Here is a 27,780-nt window from a genome sequence, read left to right on the forward strand (position 1 = left end):
CCCTTTCAGGTCACCATACGTTGTCTGGGACTTGATGGCACTTTACACATAACACATGGTGGGAAAGACTTTTTAAATACTGAAAAGTTTCCAAATTCAGTTAAGTCATTTGGAATATAAAAATAGGCTGGACGATCAATAGTGCTTTCCATGTGATCCCCAGTGTCCAAACAATGTCATTTGGCATCTTTGTGCTTAAATTAATTTAGGTCACAATCCTATACAATAAGTTTAAGAGCAAGCCTCATTTAACTCAGTAGGGCTTAATTCTGAGTATAATTCAGTTCATAAGCTCAGGCTTCAAGGCACCTTATACTGATATAAATTATAAACCATAAATTACCAGTCTCATTTAATGACCAGTAAATAATTACACTATACAATATAACCCAATATTTTTTCTTAATGACAAATGATAGTATAGCATGGGAGAAATCTTAAACTACAAAACAATCATTCACCTGAAACTATGGGGGTTACTGCATTGTGTATTAAGAGTTTGAAACTGTTATAAAAAATATTGTTCTCACTTTGTTTGACCCCTTTAGCTGTGAAGACGTTTTCCAACCATTTTTTAGCCGTGGCATCCAAAAACCCTTTTAAAGCGATGTTTTTTATACCATTTTCAAACTCTTAATACATCACTGGGAATACATAATGTGGTAACCCCCTGGATCTGTCTGCAACCTAGATATTGCAGGCCAGCTGTGCATCAGCTGGTCACTAACAATGATCAGTCAACACATACCATAACGTAGATTTCACAGGTCTGATGTGAAATTAATGTGTACCCCTCCTTAGGATTTTTGCATCCATACTGTAAGTGTATATCACACTCATATAACTATACAATCCTTGTCTTCCAGGCTTTGCTGCCCTTCTTCTTACGCTGTTGATTCTAAATTCTCCATGTACAGATCTGTCTTTAACTACAGTCCTTTACAATGCCATGACCCTATATACCCAGGAGACATAAACATATGCTCTGAGTTTTTCCCATAATCTTCCTGTCAACCTCTTCTACCATATCTTTGCACAAGCCAACAGATATGCTATTTAAAACATTCATGGGGTTATTGATTCATATAAGCAAACCATGTGGGCAACTGTTGCCAAGGAAGACAATGAAGCAAGATGTAATTGGCAGTGTAGCCTTTGTACATCAGTTATGGAATGGGCCCTGCTGCCACTTTATGATGCTATATGCATAATTCATTTGCACAAAGAGACACATCTGTAAAATAGATGCCTGAATGCTGTTATTTTTCAAAACCTATAGAGAAATCCCTGCCCATTTATAACATGCAGTTGGAATTATATTATTTAACATATTTTTAATGCATGGTTGATTCAAAAGACTCAGAGTGGCACTTTTTCTTCCCAGTGATGTCACGGTTAGATCAAGAAAAATGATTTGTCCAAAGTCACGCTGTAAAGCTTTATAGATGATTAGGAACTTGAACTGCACCACACTGGCTTCTGCTTGACATGTGGATAAGCAATACTGGATAGTTTCTGTGTCAATCATTAACAGAAGCAGCTCCACTATGTTCAGTGGGTGAATAAAGAGTACAGTTCAAGAGATGCATTCATGATCCTAAGTTCTAATGGTTTATTCTAGACTTGAACATTTTCTATTTCCACATGGGCATGCATCACATTTTATGAGAGTCTTTCAAATACCACATCTATGCACACACAGAAAACCTGCTCTAAACTAGGCATTATCCTGCTCTAAACTAGGCATGTATTTTTTAGCAGCTCTCTTTTTTGTGCTTGTAACAGCAGGGTGGTTCATAGTTTTTAGCAAGTGAAAATGCTTATGTCTTGCAGATCAAACTGTTGTTATAGAGACAACAGCTCTCCAGTCAATTTTTTTCCTGGTCAGTTGGAAACCCTGGTCTAGACTGTTTTCTGTCTTTTGTTCCATTGATAAATGTGTATATTTTATCAAATATCCATCCATGTTTCTACTTATATTCAGGAGCTGTTTATTTTTAATTTAATATATGATCTCAGGTACAATAAATTTTTTATGCATAACAATCTGGTGTGTGTGTGATTATATTATGCAAAATATACTCTTATACTGCAATTTAGGGGGATGGAAATGCTTCCCAGAAAGAAGTATAAAATACAATTCTATCTAAACTCATCCTGATTTCTGTGCATGATGGACAGAATCTCATAAGTATCAGTATGTGTGGTTTCATAGAGGCACAGTAGCCTCTATGAAAGGCAATAGTTGTGACTAGGGTCATGCAAAAAAAAAAATCGGTAAATTTTTGGTTTGGGTTTATTGGACTCAATTTTTTTCAGTAAACCCGAAATAAGCCAAATACCCATACTGGTAAATTTACTGAAAAAAATTTACTGAGCCCATTATAGTCTATGGGGATTTTTTGAAGCTCCTGTAGGGGCATTTTTGGAGGCAGAGTCACCAAACTTGCAGCATTGCTGCAAGGGACTCTCCTTAGACAGTCACTGAAGTTTGGTGAACTTTGGGACAGGGGGTCCAATTTTATGGGACAGCAAAGGGGTCACCCCCATCCTCCAGGCATTTGCGGGCTCAGCTGTCCATTGGTTTTCAGGTTCAGAAGTTCAGTGTTGCTGTGGACTGGTGGAAAGAGCCGATTGGCAGGCTGGCACCTCAGAGTCTGGAGGCTCGCTTTGTATCTGGGGTGCATAGCATGATGTCCATGCAAATTAACTTCTGAACTGAGGGGAAAGGCTTAAATGCAAGAAAAATAAGGCATGGAAAAAATTTCTTTTGTTGGCAAATGACATCCCGTGAACAGTCCTTTATTATAGTAATCAAAACTCTGATTCCAAGAGATGGTCACGGTGTGGGGACTGAAGCCCCCCCCCTCAAACCAGGGAGAGAGAGACTCAGGGGGCACCCCCCCGCAGAACAGGCGAAAGCCCCCTTTGGCTTCCCCCCCACCCACAGAAACTGCTCCCTCCCCACACACACACAGACTCTTCTTCCCCCCCCCCCACATACACAGGAGAACAATTATAGAGAAAAGCCCCAAAATGGGTCTTACTGTAGATGTCTTCTGTTCCATCAGGGGGCACCCCCCTGCAGAACAGGTGAAAAGCCCCCTTTGGCTTCCCCCCCACCCACAGAAAATGCTCCCTCCCCCCCCCCCACACACAGACTCTGCTCCCCCCCCACACACACACACAGGAGAAAAATTATAGAGAAAAGCCCCAAAATGGGTCTTACTGTGGATGTCTTCTGTTCCATCAGGGGGCACCCCTCCCCCACAGAACAGGCGAAAGCCCCCTTTGGCTTCCCCCCCCCACAGAAACTGCTCCCTCCCCACACACACACAGACTCTGCTTTCCCCCCACACACACACAGGAGAAAAATTATAGAGAAAAGCCCCAAAATGGGTCTTACTGTGGATGTCTTCTGTTCCATCTTCTTCGCACCTGCCCTGCCCTTGCTCCCTGCAGCTCAGCTGTTTGTCGGGGCTGGGAGCTTTGGGTGTGGGCGGCAAGCTTTGCTAATTGCAAACCCCCATTGTCAGAGATGCACATTAAGGGTGGGGAAGAAGACCCAGCTTGGCCACCGATTGGCCGCAGGAGAATGCTGCTTACTAACTGACGGTTATGCTGCTGCGCCGAACCCCAAATTTGCTGAATTTATTCGCCGAACACCCCGAACTCGCTGAATTCAGCTCCCCGTTTTCCCGCCTTTTTTGAGTTCGGTTCCATCCAAACTAAAAACCGCCGAATCAGGGGAAATTCGGCTGTTTTTCAGTTCGGGATGAACCAAATCGACAGCCCTAGTTGAAAATTGTCCATCATGCAACTGTTTCTGGCAGGACCACTGCCAGAGAAAAAATGATAGCTCTACATAAATTGGTTAGAACACTGCTTCCAAGCTCTTACTTCCCCCTTTCCTCACCTGTCACAACTAGGGCTGTGAATATTGATATACCTGAACAAAAAATAAACTTGAATACCAAAACCTGGGAATCTGCCTGAAGCTGAATAGGTGATTCCCGAAAAAGCTGAATAATTATTTGGCTTTTTCAGGTTCTGCAATTCGCCTTTGTTCAGATGCACGACTCTGTGCTTTCTCCCATTTTTCTATCTTTGACTGGTTTTGTTAGGGCCCCATAGTTGGGACCCTTTTGAGGTAATCGGAGCCAACTTGGTCAGACCCAACTAGTCTGGAAGGGTCATTTTAAAAGGTGGTGCTCACCCAGCCCCATCCGGAGGGATGTACCCTCCAACTAAAAACACCAGTTTCTACAGCTGCTGACCACCAGGTTTCCGAAGGAGACTTCCTCACACATGCGGATGAGCAGTCTCCTTCAGAACAGCCCCCTTGGTCGAGACGTCAGCTGGCTCTGATATCACTGCCACCACCCCTGAAAACCTGCTGTCAAACTGAAGGTCACCCTTAGTAGAGGCTTCGTTTCCCCGCACCGTGACCATCTCTTGGAATCAGAGTTTTGATTACTATAATAAAGGACTGTTCACGGGATGTCATTTGCCAACAAAAGAAATTTTTTCCATGCCTTATTTTTCTTGCATTTAAGCCTTTTCCCTCAGTTCAGAAGTTAATTTGCATGGACATCATGCTATGCACCCCAGATACAAAGCGAGCCTCCAGACTCTGAGGTGCCAGCCTGCCAATCGGCTCTTTCCACCAGTCCACAGCAACACTGAACTTCTGAACCTGAAAACCAATGGACAGCTCAGCCCGCAAATGCCTGGAGGACGGGGGTGACCCCTTTGCTGTAATACTAACAAGCACTTGTTGAAAGTAGGGCTGTTGAAAAAAATTTTGGTAAAATTTGGATTCGGCAAAATTCGGCCCGTTTTTAATCGGGAAATGCCGAAGCCCCAACTCCCCCGCTTCGGGTCCATGCAATTCGGCATGAGATCCAGAGTTCGAGGAAAAATTCGGCCGAATAAAGCCATTAAAAACACATATTACACACGCTTCATTACATTTAAATGCACATGCCAGTGCCAGCCTGACAGTGACTGGCAGCCTGGATGATTGTGTTATTTCATACTTTCCTATGAATAAGCCCTGCAGAATAGGTCTCTGTAGAATTCACAACAGACCTTTTGTTGATGATTGCCTTGTCACTATCCTAACTCTACATGTGAATGGAAAGACTTGTGCACTATGTACATTTTTGCCCACTTTAAACAGAAGGGCACGGAAAATTTATTGTGTTGTACTTGTCCAGCATCTTGTTTAAACCAAACCCTCAGCTACCACATGAGCAATGTTAGCACACCAGAGACATCTGGGCCGCTACATGTATACCATTACTTTGAATGCAACATTAGCAGGCCAGCACAACACCAGCCTTGGCTCTGAATATGCTAACATTGCACACGTAGCAGCTTAGGGTCCACTTTAAAGGACACACTTGTACGTGTGTAAAGTGCTGTCAAAACGCAGCTGACTTATGACAACCCAGTAGTGTTTTCAAGGCAACAGATTAAGTAACAGGTGGTTTGCCATTGCTTTCCTCTACATTACAACTCAGGTATGTCCTTGGTGGACTCCCATCCAAGTATTAACCAGGGTTGACTTTGCTTAGCTTCTGAGGACACACTTGTGTGTGTGTGTAAAGTGGCTTCAAGTCGCAGCCGACCTATGGCGACCCCTTTTGGGGTTTTCATGGCAAGAGACTAACAGAGGTGGTTTGCCAGTGCCTTCCTCTGCACAGCAACCCTGGTATTCCTTGGTGGTCTCCCATCCAAATACTAACCAGGGCTGAGCCTGCTTAGCTTCTGAGATCTGGTCAGATCAGGATAGCCTGGGCAATCCAGGTCAGGGCGAGGACACACTTGGGCACATGCAAAGTCACACAAGTAAGTCCTTCCAGCCTATCAGCATTTTATTTTTAATTGAGCCTCATACATGGCAGGCATGTGTGGAATAGTAAAACATAAACATTTTACCCATGGCCATGGAGGAAAGTGCCACCAGATTCAGATTCAGACTCAGATAGTTTATTTGCAGCCCTTGGCCAGATAAAACAAGATACATGGACTAAAATGGTCTTACCAACAAAGGTTTACAGTCCGAGTCTTAAGTCACTTAAAAAATTAAAAATAATAAAATAAATAACATCCGAGTTACATCTGCCATTTGGACTAAGAGACTACTCTGTGGCAATCAATTGTCATTGCAGCCGTACAAAATTTTGCTACCTGAGAGGTGATTGAGGGATTATCTCCTTGTAGGAGCTTTTCTAACTTTTCTCTTTCCCTGACGGGTCCCATTCTCACTATGAGGGGCTCAATAAACTTAGAATGGGGTATAGTGTAATAGTTACAGTTCAGGAGAACATGTTCAGTGGTTTCTAAATCCCCGGATAAGCAGGGGCATAGTCTCTCTGCCCTGGGTATCTTCTTGAATTTCCCCTCTAACATAGCAGAGGGTAAGGCTGCGCACCTAGCCAAGGTAAAAGCCCTCCTATATTTGTGTATCTCTAGGTAACAGAGATAGGCTGCCGGTGCAAGGATAAATTTGGAGTGGGGGGGAGCCATAAATAGGGGCGCTCTTGCTAGATCTACGAAAGTGCCACCAAGTCATAGGCAACTTAGGTGACCCCATAGGGTTTTCAAGGCAAGAGATGTTCAGAGGTGGTTTGGCATTGCCTGCCTCTCTGTATTCCTTAGTAGTCTCCTTTTTAAATACTGACCGGGGCCAACCCTGCTTAGTTGCGGGTTACTTTCTGAAACCTGACAAGGCCAGGCTAGCCTGGGCCATCCAGGTCTGGGTACCTTACCCATGGATCCCATCAAGTCTGTTTTAACTTTTAGTTGTACAACAACAGTTTATTATTTGTGGAAAAATACTTAATGCTCCACTACTCCCTCCAAAAATGGAGCTAAAGGGAAGCTTGCAACAAAATTTAAATCCTCCTACAATAAAATGCAAAAGAATAATCAAACATGTGAAAGGCATAGAAGAACCAACAGAGAGCAAAACACACACACTTCCAGCAAAATAAAACTAACAGTATTTCATCTGCAAACGCTCTCCAAAATATTACCACCTTACAAGCATACTGAAGTATCATTTAAATGGGATACGTGAACACATGAAGCTGCCTTATAGTGAATCAGGCCCTTGGTCCATCAAAGTCAGTATTGTCTACTCAGACCGGCAGCGGCACTCCAGGGTCTCAGGCGGAGGTGTTTCACATCACCTACTTGTCCAGTCCCTTTACCTGGAGATGCCGGGGATTGAACCTGGGACCTTCTGCATGCCAAGCAGAGGCTCTACAAACTGAGCCACAGCCCCTCCCCCATGGATAGACCGGCTAGATAGAATAACTTAACGCCTGCACTGCTGCATGTGCCCGGCCTCTCAATGAATCTGAGCCCTCACCCACTATATGGGCACGGCTAAGCTCTTCTATCTAGTCATTGCTAACATCGCACGTGTAACAGACTGCTTATGTAGTCAATTTAAGTGAGCCGCTGGGAATGTACGAAACTGCGTAGGTAAGTTGAATGTAGCACTGGCAGGACAAAAGAGATCAAGTGTGAAAAGCTAACAGTGAGGAAACACGGAGCAATCCCTTGGTGGAGAGTTCCACAGCCTTGCTTTCACTACAGACGAGGGCTTATCCCATGTAACCAAACCACTCGTTTCACTCCTATGGAATATACTGGCGCTTCAGAGAGAGACTATCGAGAGATTCAAAGACAGAAGGCAGACCCTCCAGCTACTCTGGTTCTAGACCAGTGGTTCCCAACCTTTTTTTGGCCAGGGACCACTAGGACTTTTTTGTTCGGTGCAGGGACCCCAAGGTTCAAAATAAAAATTCCGAGAATTTGAAAATAAACTTTAATCATAACTGTTAGTTAAACATTAAACTTAGAATATATATATATATATAATAGAGAACTTTTAATTGAGAATATTAATTTATTATGGGTTTATAACTTTGTTTTGCGGACCTTAATTTAGTTCTTGTGGACCCCTGGTGGTCCACGGACCCCTGGTTGGGAACCAGTGTTCTAGACAGTTTAGTGCTTTCGCCCATAACGTCATTGTGGTCTCAACGCAGAGAAGCTTACATATCAAACTGTAACCCAAGAGACTGCCTCGACATTCTGGGCTAATTTGGGGCCACTCCTGAAAGGCAGCCCCATCTACAGCGAAATACAGAACAGGGCTGTCATTAAATCCTGAAAACGGGGCTGCTTATCGGGGCGAATTCGTATGTGGGATTCTTTGGGCGAAAACGCATGGTCGCTTTATCCTCCTTTAATCCCTGTTTCAGCCAGGATTCATCCAGGATCGAACCCATGCGTTTCGCCTAATGTGCGTTCGATCCTGGCTAAAACAGGGATTAAAGGAGGATAAAGCGACCGTGCGTTTTCGCCCTCTGAGTTTGCAATAAAGAGTCCTCCATATGCGGGGAGAAGAAAAAAGGACTCAGCTGAGCAGCAGCATCGTTGCAGCAGACTCTGGCCATGGATGCAGGGTCGGTTTTGCCTTGGGTTTGCCACTCTCTCGCTGCACATTTTTCCCTTCTGAATTCTCAAAACTCAAAAACAAACCCCCATGCCGAGTTTTGAGAATTTGGATTGGGGGGGGGGGGGAATATGCAGCGAGAGTGCGGCAAACCCAAGCAAAACCGACCATGCACCCATGGCCAGAGACTGCTGCAACTATGCCGCAGCTCAGAGCGGAGCCCTTTTTTCTCCCCGCAGATGGAGGAGAAAGTCTAGTCTAGGCGCACACTCGGGAATCCGAAGCTCCTTTAGGAAAGCACGCCTGCTGAAGCCCAACTGCGAAGGCAGCCCGCCGCGCTCCCACCCTCCGCACACCAGGTGGCGCTGCGACCCCGTCCTCCGCCTGACGCAGCCGCATCCCAACCCGCATGCGCGCGAAAGCTGAGCGACGCCAGGCCTGCTCCTGACGCTACGCCGGAAGCGGAACTGTCGCGGCTACAACTAGACAGCAGTGGCGGTGGTTCGTCTTCCGCCACCTCGGGTCGAGCCTCTGGCGTCATGGCGGCCTCGGGTCTTCCGCCGCTGCCCCCGCAGTTCAAGGCTGTTCAGCACTTTCTGAGAACCGCGCAGGAGCTGGACAAGCGGGAGCCGGTGGTGGCCTATTACTGTAAGTGGAGAGGCGCTGAGGGGCCGGAGGGCCACGCCCACGCCCAACGGCCAACGGCCATCAGCCCCACCCCCCACCCCACCCCCCTGTCCGACCCGCGTCGGTGCGCATGCTCAAGATCCCTCCAGCGTCGGATCACGGGGAGCAGTTGTGTTTGCAGACGTGCAGCGACGTGTCGCCTGGGTGTAAAAAAGGGTCACGACGCTGTAAAGGGCCGCAGCGAGACAGATCAGTACGTGGAGAAGTTAGGCTCAGCAGTGTAAGAGGAAGGGCAAGGAAGCCTAGATGGAAAGGATTGTATACTTATGCAAGTGTGACATACACCTACAGCATGGATGACTGCAAGCGCCACAGTTCCTGCGCGACGAGCTTTGGATCAGTCTTTCCTTAACCTACCTCACACGATTGTTGTGGAAATAAAACAACAGAGAAGCTGCCTTGACCTCCTTAGAGTAAGGGTAGGAAAAAATGAGAGATAGGAGAGCTGTTGTAATGTAGGGGGTTACCGCACTCTGTATTCCCAGCGGTGTAGTAAGAGTTTGAAAATGTTATAAAAAAACATCGCTTTAAGAGGGTTTGGGGATACCACGGCTTATAAATGGTTGGAAGACGTCTTCACAGCTAAAGGGGCCAAACAAAGTTCGAACAATATTTTTTATAACAGTTTCAAACTCTTAGTACATCGGTGGGAATACATAGAAAGTACAAACAGTATTTTTTATAACATTTTCAGACTCTTAATACATCGCTTGGAATACAAGTGCGGTAACCCCCGTAGTTAGCTGGGTGAGTCAGCCAAGAAATTCTGGGTTCAAATTTAGACATAGTCACAAAGTCGTTAGGTGGTTTTAGGCAAGTCAGCGTCTCTCATACACACATCCTTGGACCTCATTTGCCAGATAAAGCTGTTCTAAGGGCTGTTGGGGGCATGCATGAAGTGCTTTCAGCACACTCAGAACCCTTAATAAATTGAAAGTATGGATTAGTTTTGTATTTCCAGTACATTTGTGAGCAAAATTGTAATATATTAGTGATTTTGAGCCCAGTCTGGAAAGGTGTGTGTTCAATAAAAAAGTAAAGCATCATCTTGTATGCCCAGTGTCAGGGTTTAAATCCTGTTGCTCTGTTCTTTTGCTCTAGTTCTGTGATGCTATTCTTTATCCCACTTTTTCACTTGTACAATCTCTGTGCTCTATAAAGCCCCACTTCTTCTAGTTAGGCATTGGTTTAAAATTGATATTCTATTTGCCTTCTACACTGCTCCTTTTTGCTAATTATAAGACACATGAGAGTTGCATGTTAAATTACCTGCTGTAGGGAATTCTATGCCCCATGTGAAAGAAACCACCTGTAGGTTATTTTTTGTCCACCAGGTTTTTTCCTACATAAATCAGAGCCTATCAATTTAGTGCTATGAATGTTGCCACATCCCCCCCCCATCAAGTCACACCTGACTTACGAGGGCCCCTGTTGAGGTTTTCAAAGCAACAGGTGTTAGGAGGTGGTTTGCCATTGCCTGGCTCCATGTCACACCTCTGATATTCCTTGGATGTTTCCTATCCAAATACGTGCCAGGGTTGACCCTGCTTAGCTTCTGAGGTCTGATGAGATCAGGCTAGCTTGGGCAATCCAGGTCAGGTGTTACTTCATACCACTAATCTTTCACTTTTTGTATATGGGTAAAGTTCAGTCATCCTTACCCCTGTTACAGTGTTGTCATAACTTCTGATTTCAATTCCCTAGTCTTTTTCCTCCCTCCCATGCTGTAATTTTGCAATATGGGCTGTTCCATGCTAAGAGATATGAAGGCCTAGGGTAAAAAAGAGTGGATTCTCCAACACACATCTGAAATTGAATGACTTGGGGGGGGGGGGCGCGGAAGAGAAATACCTTTTTTAAGCTATTGTTACAGCCAGTTCAGTTTCTTGCAGATCTTGAAGATTCACAGGCTTAGGAGAATATATGAAAAAGTGCTTAAATATGTTGCTGAATATAGGGCACCCCAAGCTTTCCCTTTAAAAAGTGAGTTCCTTTTGTTTCTGCATGAACACTGAGGTCTGCATACTGTGGCTAGGAGCAGATAATTTGATTAATGCAAAGGTGATGGCCATTGGTCCATTTAGCCTAGCATTTTTGGCTGTACAAGTTCTTATGTAGGGAATGGCTTTTCCCAACACTTGCTACCTGAGCTTCTTTAATTAAAGATGCAGGGACTTGAAGCTTTCTGCATAGAAATTAGTTATTTTAATGCATTTTTATCCTGCTTTTCTCCACAGTGAGGACCCAAAGTGGTTTACAAAAAATACAGTATAAACAAGTGTCAGTAAAACACAATATAAATAGGTAACAAAACATACAGAGTATATCCTCTGTGGTCTACTGTGTTAGTCCATCAGGCCAAGGTCCAAGAACCCTTAGCCTCTGCCCTTCAGCTCACAACCCCACCCATGCTCAGGCTTTAAATACCTGTAGTAGGAGAGAGACAAACAGCCTGGAAGCCAGTGGCCAGCTTCCCCCCAGTTCCCCTAAGTTATGGCCTCTCATGTTCTTAAAACAGTAAAATAAGCTTAAGTTTCATAGGGAGGCAAAAAAAATCCCAGTGCCCCCCTAAATACTATAAGCATCAGTGTACTTTTCAATGGCTTAAAGATTTTTAAAAACATCCCTGCTCTCTGTTTCCCAACAGTTTCTAAGAGTATTTCAGTTTCTTTGCCAGATTTATACAAGGATATTTTATGCTCAGAAGAAGCATATGATCTGAAGAAGTGAGCTGTGGCTCACGAAAGCTCACACCCTACCAGAAAATACTTTTGTTAGCCTTTAAGGTGCTACTGGACTCTTGCCCTTTTCTACTACTGCAGACAGACTAACATGGCTACCCACTGTGAATTATGCTCAGAAGATGCTGCAGAGCTATAGAACCTACTTCCACTAGGTATTTAAGCTCAGCTTCATCATCTTTCATGATGTATATTTAGAGGCTAGGCTACGCTAGAAAGGAGGCTGGATTGCAGGTTTGTTGCAATGTTATACTTTCTTTTTTTAAATCATGATGTAGCCTGATATTAATGTCATCTCTTTGTGCCAGGAGCTGTATGATTTTTGTGAACTTTGTTCAGCATCTTTGATCATATGATCTGCACACTGAAATTAACTCTATGAATTCTAGATCTGAAGAGGAACCCCCCCCCCAGTTTTCACAGCACTAATTGCACTAGAGAGAGTAAGAGCATTTTCTGGAATTAATTAATGAAGGCCCCATCAAGTTGATGAGCCAGGAGAGAAAGGAGGGTCCTTGCCTGATGTACCAGCTGTAGCTTGGGTAAGAGTGAAATGGGGCAAAGCCAGGAGAACTAAGCCTTTCACAACCATTCCATGACATTATCAGCTTGAATGATTGGCTAAGATGGGGAGAGCAGGGACATTGCAAGGTGAACAAGAGATCAGGGCAGGCCTACCACCCTGTCAAAGAAACTACAAAGGGCAACAATGCTCTGAGTGGCAGTGTTGACCAAATAAGGACACTGAAAGGCACCACTAGTTCCAGCAGAGCAAAAATAAGTCAACCATAAGGCAAATGAAAACAAGAAAAAACATTTTTAGTCTTTAAATAAAAGCAGAAAACTTTAGCAATATGTGAAAGGATTATCAGATGAGATCAGTGACAGTGCAAAGAAACTGAATTTATTCTTTGCATCAGCCTTTACTGCAGAAGACATTGGTCAGCTAACAAAGACTGAACATCTGTTTTGGGAAGAAACAAACTGAAACAGAGATAACAAGATAAAGTTTTGGGGCTAATGGATTAATTATAAAATAGAAACTCACTGAGTCTTAATGGCATATGCACATGCACTCAACTTGGATAGAAGTCTGCTGATCTTTTAAGGGGGGAAATGCACTAAAATGGGCTTCCCTACCAGCTTAGATGATAGCCTCAATTTTAAAAATGGGATCAAGGGGAATCCAGGAAACTAGAACCCTGTGATCTGGCTTGGGTAAATTAGTGGAAAACTAAAATGATTAAGCCTTGCTCATTATTAAAGATACAATTATTAAATACATGGCTTCTGAAAAGGAAAATCTTAACAAGATTTGAGGTTCTTTGAGAGTGTCAGCAAGCATGTAGATAGGCCTAATCCAGTAAACGTTATATGTTGGATGCTACAATCACTGATGGAAGTAGATCCTCCTGCCCGCAGCCACCTATAGCCTCAAAAAGAGAGTGGTGTGGTTTGGGACACCTGTGTGGGTAAAAATCCACACAACACAGCTGCACCAAATAAAGGGAAATGAACAAAATTGGCTTTCCTGCCTTTTCCACCAGCACAAGGTGGGGGGTTACCGCACTTGTATTCCCAGCGATGTATTAAGAGTTTGAAAACGTTATAAAAAATACTGTTCTCACTTTGTTTGGCCCCTTTAGCTGTGAAGACGTTTTCCAACCATTTATAAGCCGTAGTATCCAAAAAACCCTTTAAAGCGATTTTTTTATAACATTTTCGAACTCTTAATACATCGCTGGGAATACAGAGTGCGGTAACCCATGGTCTGCTGATGAAAGAGGCATGGGGGGGGGCAGTTTCTCTCACTTTCCCTTTCTCAGTGGAGCTTCTTGTGTTGTGTGGCTTTCCAGTCATGTGAGTATCCCAACTCTCAGCGTCACCTTTCTGAACTCCACTAGGGGAAGGGGCAGGAGAGAAAGTTGCCTCAACCAGTGCTGCTGCTGCTCCATAGAAGCAGAGGCATAATGATGTGGCTTTGTGCAACAAATGGAAGAAGCCAATCGTTCACCTTCATTTTGGAAGTAACTCAGATGTTAGAAGCGCAGGCACAACTACAGTGCAGCATTATGTTTACTTAGCAAAGCACAGTGAAACACTGAAGCTGATGCCTCAGCGCTCACAGCTCTCTCACGGCCACGGGTTCGGTGGCTCTTAGTAATCCAAAAATAATGTTCACCTACTACAAATGATCAGGCAGGTTTCTAGTGGCAAGGTTGCAAACATAAGTGTTGGGAAACAAGTCTTCAGAACTTCCGGGCACGAGCATTGTCACTTCAGAAATGATGAACTGTGATTCCAGTGCCTATCTACATCTTGTCAGTAAATCTTTCTCCTAAATGTATTCTCTGTGCATGATAAGAAAAAGAGAAGTGATGTGGAGACAGGTGTTGGGTTTTGAAATATAATTCGATTCTGTCATCTCTACAAATTATGTCAATAGTTGCAATCTGAAATAACGCAACAAGTGGGGTCTTTCCTATATAGTTGCTCTGCAAAACAAGCTTCTTTTTAAAGAGAACAATGTGTTCTACGCTATTCTCAGAATAAATAATTGGGCACAGTTTACAATGCTGCCCTCTCCCCCAACAATAAGGAATTAATTGAGGACAGTGCCACAATTGGCAGACTTGCATCTACAACCATAGAACGATGGTGTGAGGAATTAATCCTTGAGAATATGATAGTTACCTTAAGAACCTTTTGGGTTAGTAAGCAGGATATAAATATTTTAAGTAAAAAAAATCCCATTTTGAGATTTGTGCAATGAACAGTTCAGGCCATTTCTGAGGCATGCAACTTTTCCTCCACAAAAACAGAAGTCAAAAGTAAAAGGCCATGTATGTGCAGCAGATGTTGCAAGGAGGTTTCTACTTTTGCCCTCCAGGAATAGCTAATTGCACATGTGGGGCGCTGCTCCAGAGTGTACTCTAATTTCTTTGGAGGCATAGAGAACAAGTCCACTTGTTCAGCATACTTTCTAGAAGAACTGTGGTCTGAAATAAATAGTTTAAAATTGAAGATATTGGTGAAATCTGCTCAGATGGTTGATTTTTTCTTTCTCAGATTCAGTATCACATGTAAAATGTTTCATTTTCAACTGAACAGTCTTCCACATGTAGGCAGTATTGGAACACTGGTAAAACACTAGAAAAAGGGACAGTTTGTTACATTCTTTAAAATTTTCAGCTGTTACATCACTTGTTCCAAGGTGCTTCCAGTTTGGAGATTTTGCTGAGGAATACTTTTGGGAAGAGGCAAATAACTGTCACCGAGGATTTGTGGATAACAGTAAAATGAAATGCACAAACATTGGCAAATTCATAGTTCAGCAGGAGGAAATAGAAAAGTTGGACACTTGTGTAAGCGATGGTTTCAACAAGTCAGTGTTTAAGCACTAATCACTGATGCAGGGCATACTAGTTTAAATGTTTAATCTTGCCCTTAAGTGCATATTGAGATATATTTTGTTTGTGTTTTTGGTGCAAACCTTTTCTGCGAACATGTGTTTGCCAAGTATTCATGACTTTGACAATATTGGTATATAGTGAAATGAAACAAAGCTGAGTGACTAGGTTTACAAACCCTTAAAACCTTTATTTTTAAAATACTGAACGTAGCTGAGAATGGCCTGATGACCAACAGTGTGATAAATACTGGATATCACTGACCTCAATTTTATTTAAATCTTTTAATTTTATGCTATTACAGTTTCGTATCACTTTCATATTTTTGCATTACTTTCAGACTGATTTTTAAATGTAGTTAATATACGTGGGAGTTGGGAGCAACTCTTTTTTTGTTTCAAAGAAATGTGGCCAGATTTTAAGAGTTTGTTTTTAGGTTAACAAAAACATTATTTTCAGAAAACATGCCTATTATGAAACATTGGCCTGGAATGGCTTTTTCCAATGCTGATATGCGCAGTAGATAATAAATGCAATGTAGACTTCCTGAAGCCTATAACAGTTTTTAAAGCTGAGAAGCCCCTAGTTTCAGCCTATGTTTTCTAAAGTACACGTACGTTCAGAAACTTAGGGTATAATGAGACTGATCTTCCTTCATTTGTTGTTCCTCCATTTTTGTTCAGAATGATGCCACCCAAAGCAGTCACCCCGGATACATCCCATCATTTCTTCTGCAGCAGAGGGATGAAAGGGTACCAGTGACATCAATGCAGCTCAAACTGCTGGTGTGCAGAGCCTCACTGAGAACATGCCAGGACTTAAAAGACATTCTCCTGACATGCTTAAGCCCTTAGGCATTCCCAGTGGGATTTTCGACTTTGTTCCTTTTGACCAGCAAACACATGCTGAATCGCCAACTGTTTTGGAAAGTCCCATCAATTTTAAAGAAGTATGATTTGTGTCATGGTGAAGGGAAGAACTTCTGTTTGAGACATACATGTTCAAAGCAAAACTAAAGGCTTGGTTCTTAGGATCCAGGGGCCTATTTTCCATAGGCCTTCATTTCTAGAACTGTAATGCTGGGGTAGTATTAAATTTTAATATCTGCTTTTAAGAGGCTGCAGTGAGAATAAAGAGATTTATGTGAATCAGACACCTTCATATTGTCTTTTACAGGCCGTTTATATGCTATGCAGTCGGGTATGAAGATTGATAGTAAAACCCCAGAGTGTCGCAAATTTTTATGCAAGCTCATGGATCAACTTGAAGCTGTAAGTAGATACGTTGTTATATTGTTAATAATATACAGGTACTTGCTTATATTTTCCTTCCACATTTTCCATTCAGGAAAGACAATGTGTGCAATGGCCCTAAGAGTGATGCTTTATTTGAGCTTGTATAAACCTAGACACATCTTGTTTTTGAATGAGAAAAGTGTGGATTTAGTTATAATGAGCTGGAGTTTCATGGAACTTTAAAAGTCAATACATTCCTATTCTAGCCTCTGGGGACAACAGTCTACTTCCTCAGATACACATTCTAGTTAGATCATAGTATTGCTCATATAGGTAATGGAAGAGGAAAACAACCTTCTCCGTTGTGCATAATCATTTATCCTTTCATACATGCTGTCTAGAATAAACTACAGCGAAATGATTTTCTTAAAACACCAAGTTCAAAGTATTTGGACCTCTGGAATAGAATAGAATCATAGAGTTGGAAGTGACCACCAGGGCCATCAAGTCCAACCCCTGCACAATGCAGGAAATTCACAACTACCTCCCCCCTCCACACCCCTAGTGACCAGAAGATGGCCAAGATGCCCTCCCTCTCATCATCTGCCTAAGGTCACAGAATCAGCATTGCTGACAGATGGCCATCTAACCTCTTCTTAAAAACCTCCAGGGAAGGAGAGCTTACCACCTCCCGAGGAAGCCTGTTCCACTGAGGAACCGCTCTAACTGTTAGAAAATTCTGCTTAATGTCTAGACGGAAACTCTTTTGATTTAATTTCAACCCATTGGTTCTGGTCCGACCTTCTTGAGCAACAGAAAACAACTCGGCACCCTCCTCTATATGACAGCTTTCAAGTACTTCAACATGGTTATCATATCCCCTCTTGCTGACAGATGGCCATCTAGCCTCTGCTTAAAAACCTCCAGGGAAGGAGCGCTTACCACCTCCCGAGGATGTCTGTTCCACTGAGGAACCACTCTAACTGTTAGAAAATTCTTCCTAATGTCTAGATGGGAACTCTTTTGATTTAATTTCTGACCTTCTGGGGCAACAGAAAACTCGGCACCATCCTCTATATGACAGCCCTTCAACTACTTGAAGATGGTTATCATATCACCTCTCAGTCTTCTCCTCTTCAGGCTAAACATACCCAGCTCCTTCAACCTTTCCTCATAGGACTTGGTCTCCAGACCCCTCACCATCTTTGTTGCCCTTCTCTGGACACGTTCCAGCTTGTCTACATCTTTCTTAAATTGTGGTGCCCAAAACTGAACACAGTACTCTAGTTGAGGTCTAACCAGAGCAGAGTAAAGCGATACCATCACTTCGCGTGATCTGGACACTATACTTCTGTTGATGCAGCCCAACACTGCGTTTGCCTTTTTAGTTACAGCATCACACTGCTGACTCATGTTCAGTGTTTGGTCTACTAAGACCCCAAGATCCTTTTCACACACACTACTGCTCAAACAAGTCTCCCCCATCCTATAATTATGCATTTGATTTTTCCTACCTAAATGCAGAACTTTACATTTGTCTTTGTTGAAGTGCATTTTTTTAGTTCTAGCCCATTTCTCCATCCTGTCAAGATCATCTTGCATCTTGGCTCTGTCTTCTACTGTATTTGCTACCCCTCCCAATTTAGTATCATCTGCAAATTTAATAAGCATCCCCTCTATTCCTTCATCCAAATCATTTATAAAGATGTTGAACAACACAGGGCCCAGCACAGATCCGTGAGGAACTCCACTAGTCACTTCTCTCCAAGTGGACGAGGAACCATTAACTAGCACTCTTTGGGTATGATCTGTCAACCAGTTGCAGATCCATCTAACAATAATAGGATCTAATCCACATTTTCCCAATTTGTCAACTAGAATACCATGTGGAACCTTATCAAAAGCCTTACTGATATCTAGATAAACTATGTCTACAGCATTCCCCTGATCCAGCAAGGTAGTAACTTTCTCAAAAGAGATAAGATTAGTCTGACATGACTTATTCTTGAGAAACCCATGCTGGCTCTTAGTGATCAGATCCATCCTTTCTAAATGCTCAAGGACAGACTGTTTGATTTGTTCGAACACTTTTCCTGGTATAGAAGTCAAGCTGATGGGTCGGTAGTTACCTGGATCCTCCTTTTTCCCCTTCTTGAAGATGGGGACAACATTTGCCCGCCTCCAATCTTCTGGCACCTCACCTGTTTGCCAAGACTTTTCAAAAATAATGGACAGAGGTTCAGAAATTACATCTGCAAGTTCTTTGAGTACCCTTGGGTGCAGTTCATCTGGCCCAGAGGATTTTGTTTCATTTAAAGAAACCAGGTGTTTGTGCACTACCCCAATGCCAATTCTAGGCTGCAAATCCCTTCCCTCATCACATGTTCTCTTTATGCCATGTTGAGCACCACTTCTCTCACGAGAAAAAACTGAGGAAAAGTAGGAATTGAGGAGTTCTGCCCTCTCTTCATCTCCTGTTACATTCCTCTTTGGTTATAAGGCCCCACTTCCTAAATGAGCCTTTTTTATTTCTCAACTCTTTAAAAAGCTGTTTATGGAGTCACCCTGGCCTCTTAAGGCTCCTCCCATTTTTCCTTCTCATAGGAATGGTTTGGGATTGTGCCTTCAGTATTTTATTTTTAAGAAATGCCCACCCTTCTTGAACTCCCTTCTCCTTAAGTATTTCTGACCATGGGATTCTACCTAGCATAAGTTTAAGTTTGTTAAAATTTGCTCTTTTGAAGTCCAACCTGCATGTCTGACTACGTACAGGTTTTCCTCTCCCCAAGATTGTAAATTCCAAGAGTACGAGGTCACTACTACCCAGGGTGCCTGTTACTTTAACCTCATCAACCAGTTCTTCCCTGTTGGTGAGAATCAAGTCTAAGATAGCAGACCCCCTTGTTTCCCTGTCCACCTTCTGGAATAGGAAGTTGTCAGCAAGACAAGTCAGGAATTTATTGGATCTTGCATTTTTAGCAGTGTTGGACTTCCAACAGATATCTGGGTAATTAAAATCTCCCATGACCGCCATGTCCCGTCTCTTTGAGAACTTTGTGATCTGGTCTAGGAGCGTCCCATCCAAGTCCTCTGCCTGGTTTGGCAGTCGATAGCAGACCCCCACGAGAATATCACGATTATTTCTTATTCCTTTTATGTTTACCCATAGAGTCTCGACTGCACTACCATGCTCAGATTCATATACTTTTTCACAAGTTAAGAGCCCCATGGTGCAGAGTGGTAAGCTGCAGTACTTCAGTCCAAGCTCTGCTCATGACCTGAGTTCGGTCTCGATGGAAGTTGGTTTCAGGTAGCCGGCTCAAGGTTGACTCAGCCTTCCATCCTTCCGAGGTCAGTAAAATGAGTACCCAGCTAGCTGGGGGTAAAGGGAAGATGACTTGGGAAGGCACTGGCAAACCACCCCGTAAATAAAGTCTGCCTAGTAAACATCGGGATGTGATGTAACCCCATGGGTCAGGAATGACCCGGTGCTTGCACAGAGGACCTTTACCTTCTTTTTTTTTGTCAAGAGATCAGATGGTGGAGAGTAAAAGGGGGAAATGGATTGATGGAGGGGAGGAAAATTTAGGGATGCAACTTCCACTTGGTATTGCAGAATTTGTATTTTCTTTGGTTCGAAATTGTCATGGCTGTCAGTCTTTGGCTGTATTATTGTCTTAGACCAGTCCTATATAATTTCCACAAATAAATGTGATTCTGTACTTGGCAGTAAGTAGAATGTCATAAAGCCGTAGCGCCTTTCCTCTTAAGAGGAAAGAAGGCACCTTTCTCAGATTTTTCTTCCAGCAGCACCGAAGAAGTTATTGTTGACTGAGTCTGAAGCTTAGTTTATGGTCTAGTTCACTCAATTTGTGAGGCAGTGATTCAAGTCCTGTGGTAGTAGAATAATGGAGCATCCCTCTCCCATGTTCCTACAATAGCATGTGGCACAGGGGATTTATGAAGTGGCTGGTCTGCACAGTGATGTGATTCATATGAAACTTCCTTCTCAGAAAAGCAGAACGCTACCTAAATTAGTACACTACCTAAATTAGGACTGAGTGCATAAATGTCTGTGTGGAATGCCTGCATTGTGTGTTGAAGCACAGTGGAAGAGAGGAGTGCCTGCCAGCCTTCCACCACAGCACTTGGATCCCTGTCATGATAAGCACCTGTTTGGACTGAGCCTATCCTTGTTGAATACAGCTTTTAACTGGCAGTTTTCACATTCAGTTTTCTGGCTGTATTATAGAATCATAGAGTTGGAAGGGACCACCAGGTAATCTAGTCTAACTCCCTGCACAATGCAAGAAATTCACAACTACCTCCCCCACACACACACACCCAGTGACCAGAGGATGGAACTTTTTAACCTGCATGTCTAAAAATGTAATGTGTGCTCGTGATCACTTAGTATTTTCAACTACTTAGTGTTTCAAACTACTTAACAGGAACATGGACTCTGGTACAAACCAAGGTGCCAACTTTGCTCTCACATAGATCCTGAAACATAAATTCAAAGAAGATTATAACCGGGAGAGAATTATACCCCAATGCTGTATCCCGATGCTCGTAGGTTGCAAGGCTAAAAAAGCTGCGAGCCGATCCGATGCTCGTAGGTTGTAAGGCTAAAAAGCCACGAGCCGATATTCAGGCTGACAGCCATACGGGCTATTTCTTAAAGCCCCTGATATTTATACAGGCTGATTCTTTCTATTGGGGTTAAGGTTCCCTCAGTAGTACTTTATAACCCGAGATAGGGTTCCGGTATAAGTTCCCATTTCGCCGAAGCTTTGTCCATCGGGAATTTTTTCAAATGGCAAGAGATGAATATCTCAAGTTGCCAGTGAGTGGTATAATTCAACATTCAATTGGAAAGCTTGTAGCTGATTTAAGAGTAGCAGTTCTCTTACAAAGGGATTTCAAAGAGAGATTAGAAAGATAGGCTGCTGAATTACAACTAATAATGACGCTCAAGACTATGCATTCTCCAGGACTTAATAGAGATCTGGGATTCCTGTCTCATTACTAATGCTGATTTCTCTGCACCTGCTACCCCTCTGCATATCACACCTAATCCAATCACACCTGCTAATGCCATTTACTTGCTGTTGACATTTACATTGCTATTGTGTGTCTAATTCACTTGTCTCTACTTAAGGATAGATGGAATCACATTCTAGCTGTATCTGAAGAAGCGAGCTGTGGCTCACGAAAGGTCACACATACCCTGTCAGAAATGTTGTTAGTCTTTAAGATGCTACTGAACTCTTGCTCTTTTCTACTGCTTTCAACTGTGCATCATGCAGCACAAGGAGCTGGGCTTGGCCACAGCTCGTCTTCCTTTTATATGAATGAAAACACACACATACCCATTGACATGAAAATACCTCAAAACTGAAAGAAACTGCCTTAGTCTCAACATTGTATATGACTTCGTTGAAGAATTGAGCTTTTCTTGCGGTAGAATTTGGATTACATGGGTGAAAACGTTTTTTTTTTATCATGGAGTGTGTAATATAAAGCACTTAGGAATTTGGATATTAATGTCCGTGGCTAATGTCCTCTGCTAAATAAATTAAAATGCTACACCTATACTGTCCTAATTCTGCACTGTGAAAAGCTGCATTCTTTGCACAGTGCTGGTTTTGCAAGTAACGAGAGAGGCAAGGACACCCTGCCACAAGCTTCTAAGCATCTCATTTAGCCATGTCTCTGGATTGTGAGATTTCAGCAGGCAGTGCCTAAACACTTTCAAGCATCATAAGACAAAGAGAGGCTCATGAGAGCTGAATTCCACACTATTCCAACATGCTGTGCTGTGGAACTGCAGCATATGCAGAGCCCTCCCATAGTTCTGTGACTAGGGCTCTGCAGTGAATCCACACAGAAAGATCAGAAAGGCTGTGAGTGAGCAAGTTTCCTTTCAGTTTTGAAGTACCTGTAGAGGAAAGCCGCCCTGCCTCTGCTGGGCGGTCCTCTGTAAAGGTGGTCCCAAAGTTACTTCTAACCAAAACACTGAGCACAGGAAGTTCTCCAGAGCTCAGCGGGCAAGCTTCCACCAGCCCCCACTCAATAAGTTAGCCCCAGGCAGAGGACAAGGGCAGCCTCTTCCTGCTGATACCAAGTTAGTGCGTAAAACTCACCCTGCAAGGTAGGAGGCTCTGTAGGGGGAGAATTTACACAGACAAAAGTTTGGGTGTTGGTAGGTGGACCCACAAAACAGTAAGGCACTCAGATTTAGACTTGAAGCCTCCAAAGTCAAAGAACACAACCAAAATATAGGTTAAATATTTATTCCAAAGATTTGTGCTTGTTACAGAAAAGCAAAAGGCTAATGAAGTGGTTTAAGCAGAAAATAACAACAGGTTTAACACAGCTAACTACACAGTAAAATTCTTAGGTTCAAAAGTTTGGCAAAGCTTTAGGCAAGTTTCAAATAAGGTTTACCGGTTCCACAAAAGTCATAGCATCTTGGTACAGCATCCAGAGTTGGTTCCATAGTCAGTCTGACAAAAAGTCCCCCTAAAAGGGCAAATCAAAATGGATTTTTGATGACACTGACATGCTGCTGCATATCCCAAGCATTCATAGATTTATGGCTATCAACTGGCCATTTTTATCCCCGCAGTCCCAAAAGAGTGAGCTCACATTGTCCAATGAGACTGCGAGGAAATCCATAAACCAGTAATTAATTGACATGTCAAACATTGCCCCACTCTTGCATCAGGGTATGTCAAAAGGTGAGCTTGAGCCTGCAGAACTCAATTCACCTGGTACTTGTCAGCGAGAGATAAGGCCTTGTCTGACAGATTAGTTGCCCTGGTGACTAACAACCTTCAATTTAGGGAGGAAGAAAGTTGTAAAAGGCCTCACAGCTGCGTCTTATCTCTCCCCCCCACAGGAGTGAAACTTTCAAAAGTGAAACCGTTCCCACGGCAATAAATTGCAGGCTGGAATGTTTGTATTCCAACCGCTCAGAGTCTAATATCAATCTAGAGCAGCCCCAAAAGCCTGAACCAAAGAAATTATAACAGCAAGGAATTATGGGGACCCATTTCCTTGACAGTACCTTCCTAGGGTATGTGCCTTTTCCCTGTCACCCTGATCTTGTTTCCACCATTTAAGAACCAATTCTGTATATATCATTTCCTAACTGGAAGCTTAACTTTTCTCCCTCTCCCATAATACTAGAACACGGGTGTGGGGAGAATTTTCCTTACCCTCCCCCTTTCTCTCGGTCCCTCATGATTAGCTATCTCTCTGCCTGCTACTTACCAGGAGCAGAGTTCAGAGAATTTAACCTTGCACACAAGCCACTCTTAAACAGCACACACCAAATGTATAAAGTAAATCATGCAGCTTTATTATACTTACAAGGAAATATAAAGCAAAGAGAGAAAGCAATACTTAACTGAATATATATATGACAGCACACACACTGACAGACAGACAAACAGTCAGAGATCTCTGAGGTCGTTCCAAGGAAGAGACAGAAATGGGTCTCTCTCTTAGAAGGACTATGGGCTGGGCTCTTTGAAAGCCTTTTATAGGGTGAACTGTGTGAGAAAGGGTCTCAAATGGCCCCCTCCTGCCAAATTCTTCAGGATATGAGTTTTCACAAATCATTGGCTATAAGTTGTTTGGAAGATCTCTTGTTCCATTATAATTCTTTCAGTGTCCAGGTCTGATAACTGATTGTCCTGTCCGTCAGCCAATGTACCAAAAACAATCTCCCCCTACGTGAGCAGACAATTTGTTGTCTTCTTAAATGGCCTTGGTATCACATGGGGCATCCGATGTGTTGTGGGTGATTAACTCTAAGTAATGCAATTTCTTATGACCCTTTTAGGGTCAAGATCCTAACTGGAGCTGAGGTCAGCTAAAAGTCAGGTCTTCATATGGCTTCTAAGTTATAGATTAATAAGCTACAGATTAATAAAATTGGTTTTTCTTAACCTAAACCAATGTTTAATACAAACTAATGTACAATACAAAAAATTCTCACCACAACGGGGTCATCTGCTAAAGCTGGAGGGTGAGAGATTCAAAACAGATAAAAGGAAGTATTTTTTCATACAACTCATAGTTAAATTGTGGAACTCCCTGCCCCAGGATGTGGTGATGGCTGCCAGCTTGGAGGGCTTTAAGAGGGGAGTGGACATATTCATGGAGGAGAGGGGTATTCATGGCTGTTAGTTAGAATGGATACTGGTCATGCTGCATACCTATTCTCTCTAGTATCAGAGGAGCATGCCTATTATTTTGGGTGTGGTGGAACACAGACAAGATGGTGCTGCTGCAGTCGTCTTGTTTGTGGGCTTCCTAGAGGCACCTGGTTGGCCACTGTGTGAACAAACTGCTGGACTTGATGGGCCTTGGTCTGATCCAGCAGGGCCTTTCTTATGTTCTTATCTCTGCGTCATAAATTAAGCAATAACTTGTATGTTACATATATGAATGAAAAGGGCAATAGTTGGATGTTAATGGTGATTGCTGTTCAGTTTTACTTAGCACAATGGAACAAATTATCATACCTAATATCAGACAATAATCTAAAAGTAATATTTGCTTTAATGTTTTGCTTTTGTTAAGCTTAGTTTTGTTAAGTTATAGCTCAGTTCTAATGATCCCTCAAATCACAATTTAGATTTTGTGGATCATTACATTTAGTGCTGTAAGGTTCCATGCTTCCTCCTACACTTCAGGGTTTGCCCTGTAACCATAGTTTCCTGAGACATCTGAATTGGACAAATTATGGTTACAGCAAGTCTTCAAAACCATTCTTTGCAAAGTTCCTTCAAATCATGGTCCTCAAGTAATTGGTGAGTTGTGTTTTTTAAATTTGTTTTTATTATTATTTGCTAATAGAAACAAGAAAAAACATGGAAAGTACAGAACAGAAAACACCAAAAAAACACAGGTGTCAAATATTGGTAACATAACTGAATTTACTACAAAATCTATTTTTAACCTGAAAAATTATAGCTTCTTTCATGCTTTCATTTACTTTGAGCTACCCCTGCATAACTTAACATCACTCCCTATACATTTTTAGATAACATTATATTTCTGAAAAATAATATTCTTTCTGTGTTTAACTCTAATGTTAATTAATTCTAAATATTAAACATTATATAAAATGTAGTTTTAGTCACCCAATTATAACTAAACCAATCAATTTAATCATATCTTAATTATGCTAATTTACATCCAACTTCTACATGCAATGTTTTTAATAAAAAAATTCTTATAAAACCCAATAGTTTGACATAAAAATCATGTTTTCCCAATATATATAGACCGTCACACTAGATTTTGACCAGTATACAAAAATATTCTCCATTTGTCTTGAAATTCTTTGCTTGGCTTTCTGTTCACATAGTTCGTCAGTTTCAGCATCACCACATATTGTGCTAATTTGTCCTTCCATTCCTCTTATTCCCAGACATTCCTCAGATTTCCCTTTAGCAGCCAATGTAATCCTTGCATATGTTATCATGTACCTAAATAGTTCTTCTGATGACCTTCCAACATTTGTAGGTACAGTTTCTAGTAGCAAATCCTTTGGATTCATTACAAGTGTGGTTTTTAAAATTATTTGTACTTCTGTGTGAACTTCTTTCCAAAACTTCTTGACTTTTTTGCAAGACCACCACATATGAAAAAATGTTCCTTCATTCTCCTTACATTTCCAACGTAATCCTCTGTAATCTTTACAGCGCATTCCTGAGCTGCTGGTGTGTGGGGAATGTGGGGGAAGAAGCGCGGCCACGCCACCTCCAACCCAGTCCCCACACGCTGCCAGGACGAAAAAAGCTTTTTAAAGGCTTTTATCGTTTTCACTGGGGCTAAAAGCCCCATTGAAAACAGCGAGCAGCAACGGCGTCCTGGAAGCCTTCGTACAGGGTCGAAAGGGCATAGGGTCTGCCCTCCGGAACACCACAGGAAAGGCCTCCCGGGACGCCAGAATGTCTCCCGGGATGCCGGCGTGGGCCTCTACGTCAGCAGAAAGTCCCACCGGTGTCCTGGGGTGGCACGGCCGAAGACTGGCGTCTGGATTTCCACACCAGCGTTGGGGCCACTAATGCCAGCGTAAGTGGCACGGGCGCCAGAGGTCCGGATGCCGGCGCAGTGCCTTCCTGGAGGCTCAGGAATGTGGTGTTATTCATTTTCTGAATGTCTTTTGGTGTGATGTATCAACGAGAAAACATCTTGTACCAATTTTCTCTCAAAGTTTGACTAGCTGTAAATTGGTGAGTTGTATTACCGATAGTTTGCCTGATTTGGAATCCCCAAGAAACTATGGTTAGATGGAAACAGAGGAGTAGAGATTCAGGGTGTGGGGTGGAAGTAGGTAGGAAAGAAACAAGCAATCCCAGGGTGTATTTTCAATCATATATTATTTCTACATTGTCTGTGTGCAATTAAATATTAGATATCTACCAGCTAGCTCAGTGTAATATCTGAACCCTAAATTTTGATAGTACCCTACTTCTTACAAAATTAGACTGCCATTAGCATGTTTTGTTTACAACCATTTGGCAACATAGGCAATATAAAAACTGGGTTTTGTTTTATAAGAATAAAATAAAGTTTACCTAAATGTTAACAGTAGGTCTATTCAGGTGCCGTAAATCCACCTGTTGTAACTGTAACAGTGTTATTCACTTTGCTGATTATATTAGGAAACCCGAGGCTTCTTGTGCTCTGTAACATCTTTGAAAAGAGGTCTTTGAATCGCAATGCACTGCTTGGCTAAGCATTCCAGTAAATCTTCAGGTCACTGGAGCAGTTAGTTTGAACTAGGAACTCTCATTTCATTAGCTCTTTATTTATATTAAATACTGTGAACTGCTCTACAGGAAGAAACTATATAGTCCTATTGACTTTCTCTGGCTTTAAAACAGGCTATGAATAGGATAGTGTTGAGTCTTTATACAGAGTTTAATGAGAGGGGGGAGAGAAAGCCTTACAGAACTATTTAGCCACAGTTCTGGCTCTGTAGCCCAGAATCTTCTGACAGTTTGGCAATCCTGCATTATTTTGGTTCATGTTTTAAACTGAAGATTCTAGCTCAGATGTTATTTTTATTTATGAATAAATAAAATTGGAAATGTTTATGTAGTTAGAAACTGTAAGAGTAGTCATAAATAGAACCGATGAGAATAGAACTTTATTGTACAGTCTCTCAGTTCAGTTTCCTTCTGGATTGCATATTCCTCATTCCT

General features: G+C 42.4%; 1 protein-coding gene across 1 annotated transcript in view; it reads left to right on the top strand.

Annotated features, from left to right (window-relative positions):
• Nucleotides 1-8,999: 8,999 nt before the first annotated feature.
• The window catches only part of VTA1 (vesicle trafficking 1), a 52,774-nt gene continuing 33,993 nt past the window's right edge, over nucleotides 9,000-27,780 (top strand). Inside the window, exons 1-2 of the mRNA XM_056852757.1 lie at nucleotides 9,000-9,124; nucleotides 16,491-16,585. Coding sequence (XP_056708735.1) covers nucleotides 9,016-9,124; nucleotides 16,491-16,585 — 204 coding nt within the window. The 5' untranslated portion in view covers nucleotides 9,000-9,015. The remainder of the gene's footprint in view (nucleotides 9,125-16,490; nucleotides 16,586-27,780) is intronic.

Source organism: Euleptes europaea, chromosome 7 (assembly GCF_029931775.1).
Source record: "Euleptes europaea isolate rEulEur1 chromosome 7, rEulEur1.hap1, whole genome shotgun sequence".
In the NCBI taxonomy this organism is placed as follows: Eukaryota; Metazoa; Chordata; class Lepidosauria; order Squamata; family Sphaerodactylidae; genus Euleptes; species Euleptes europaea.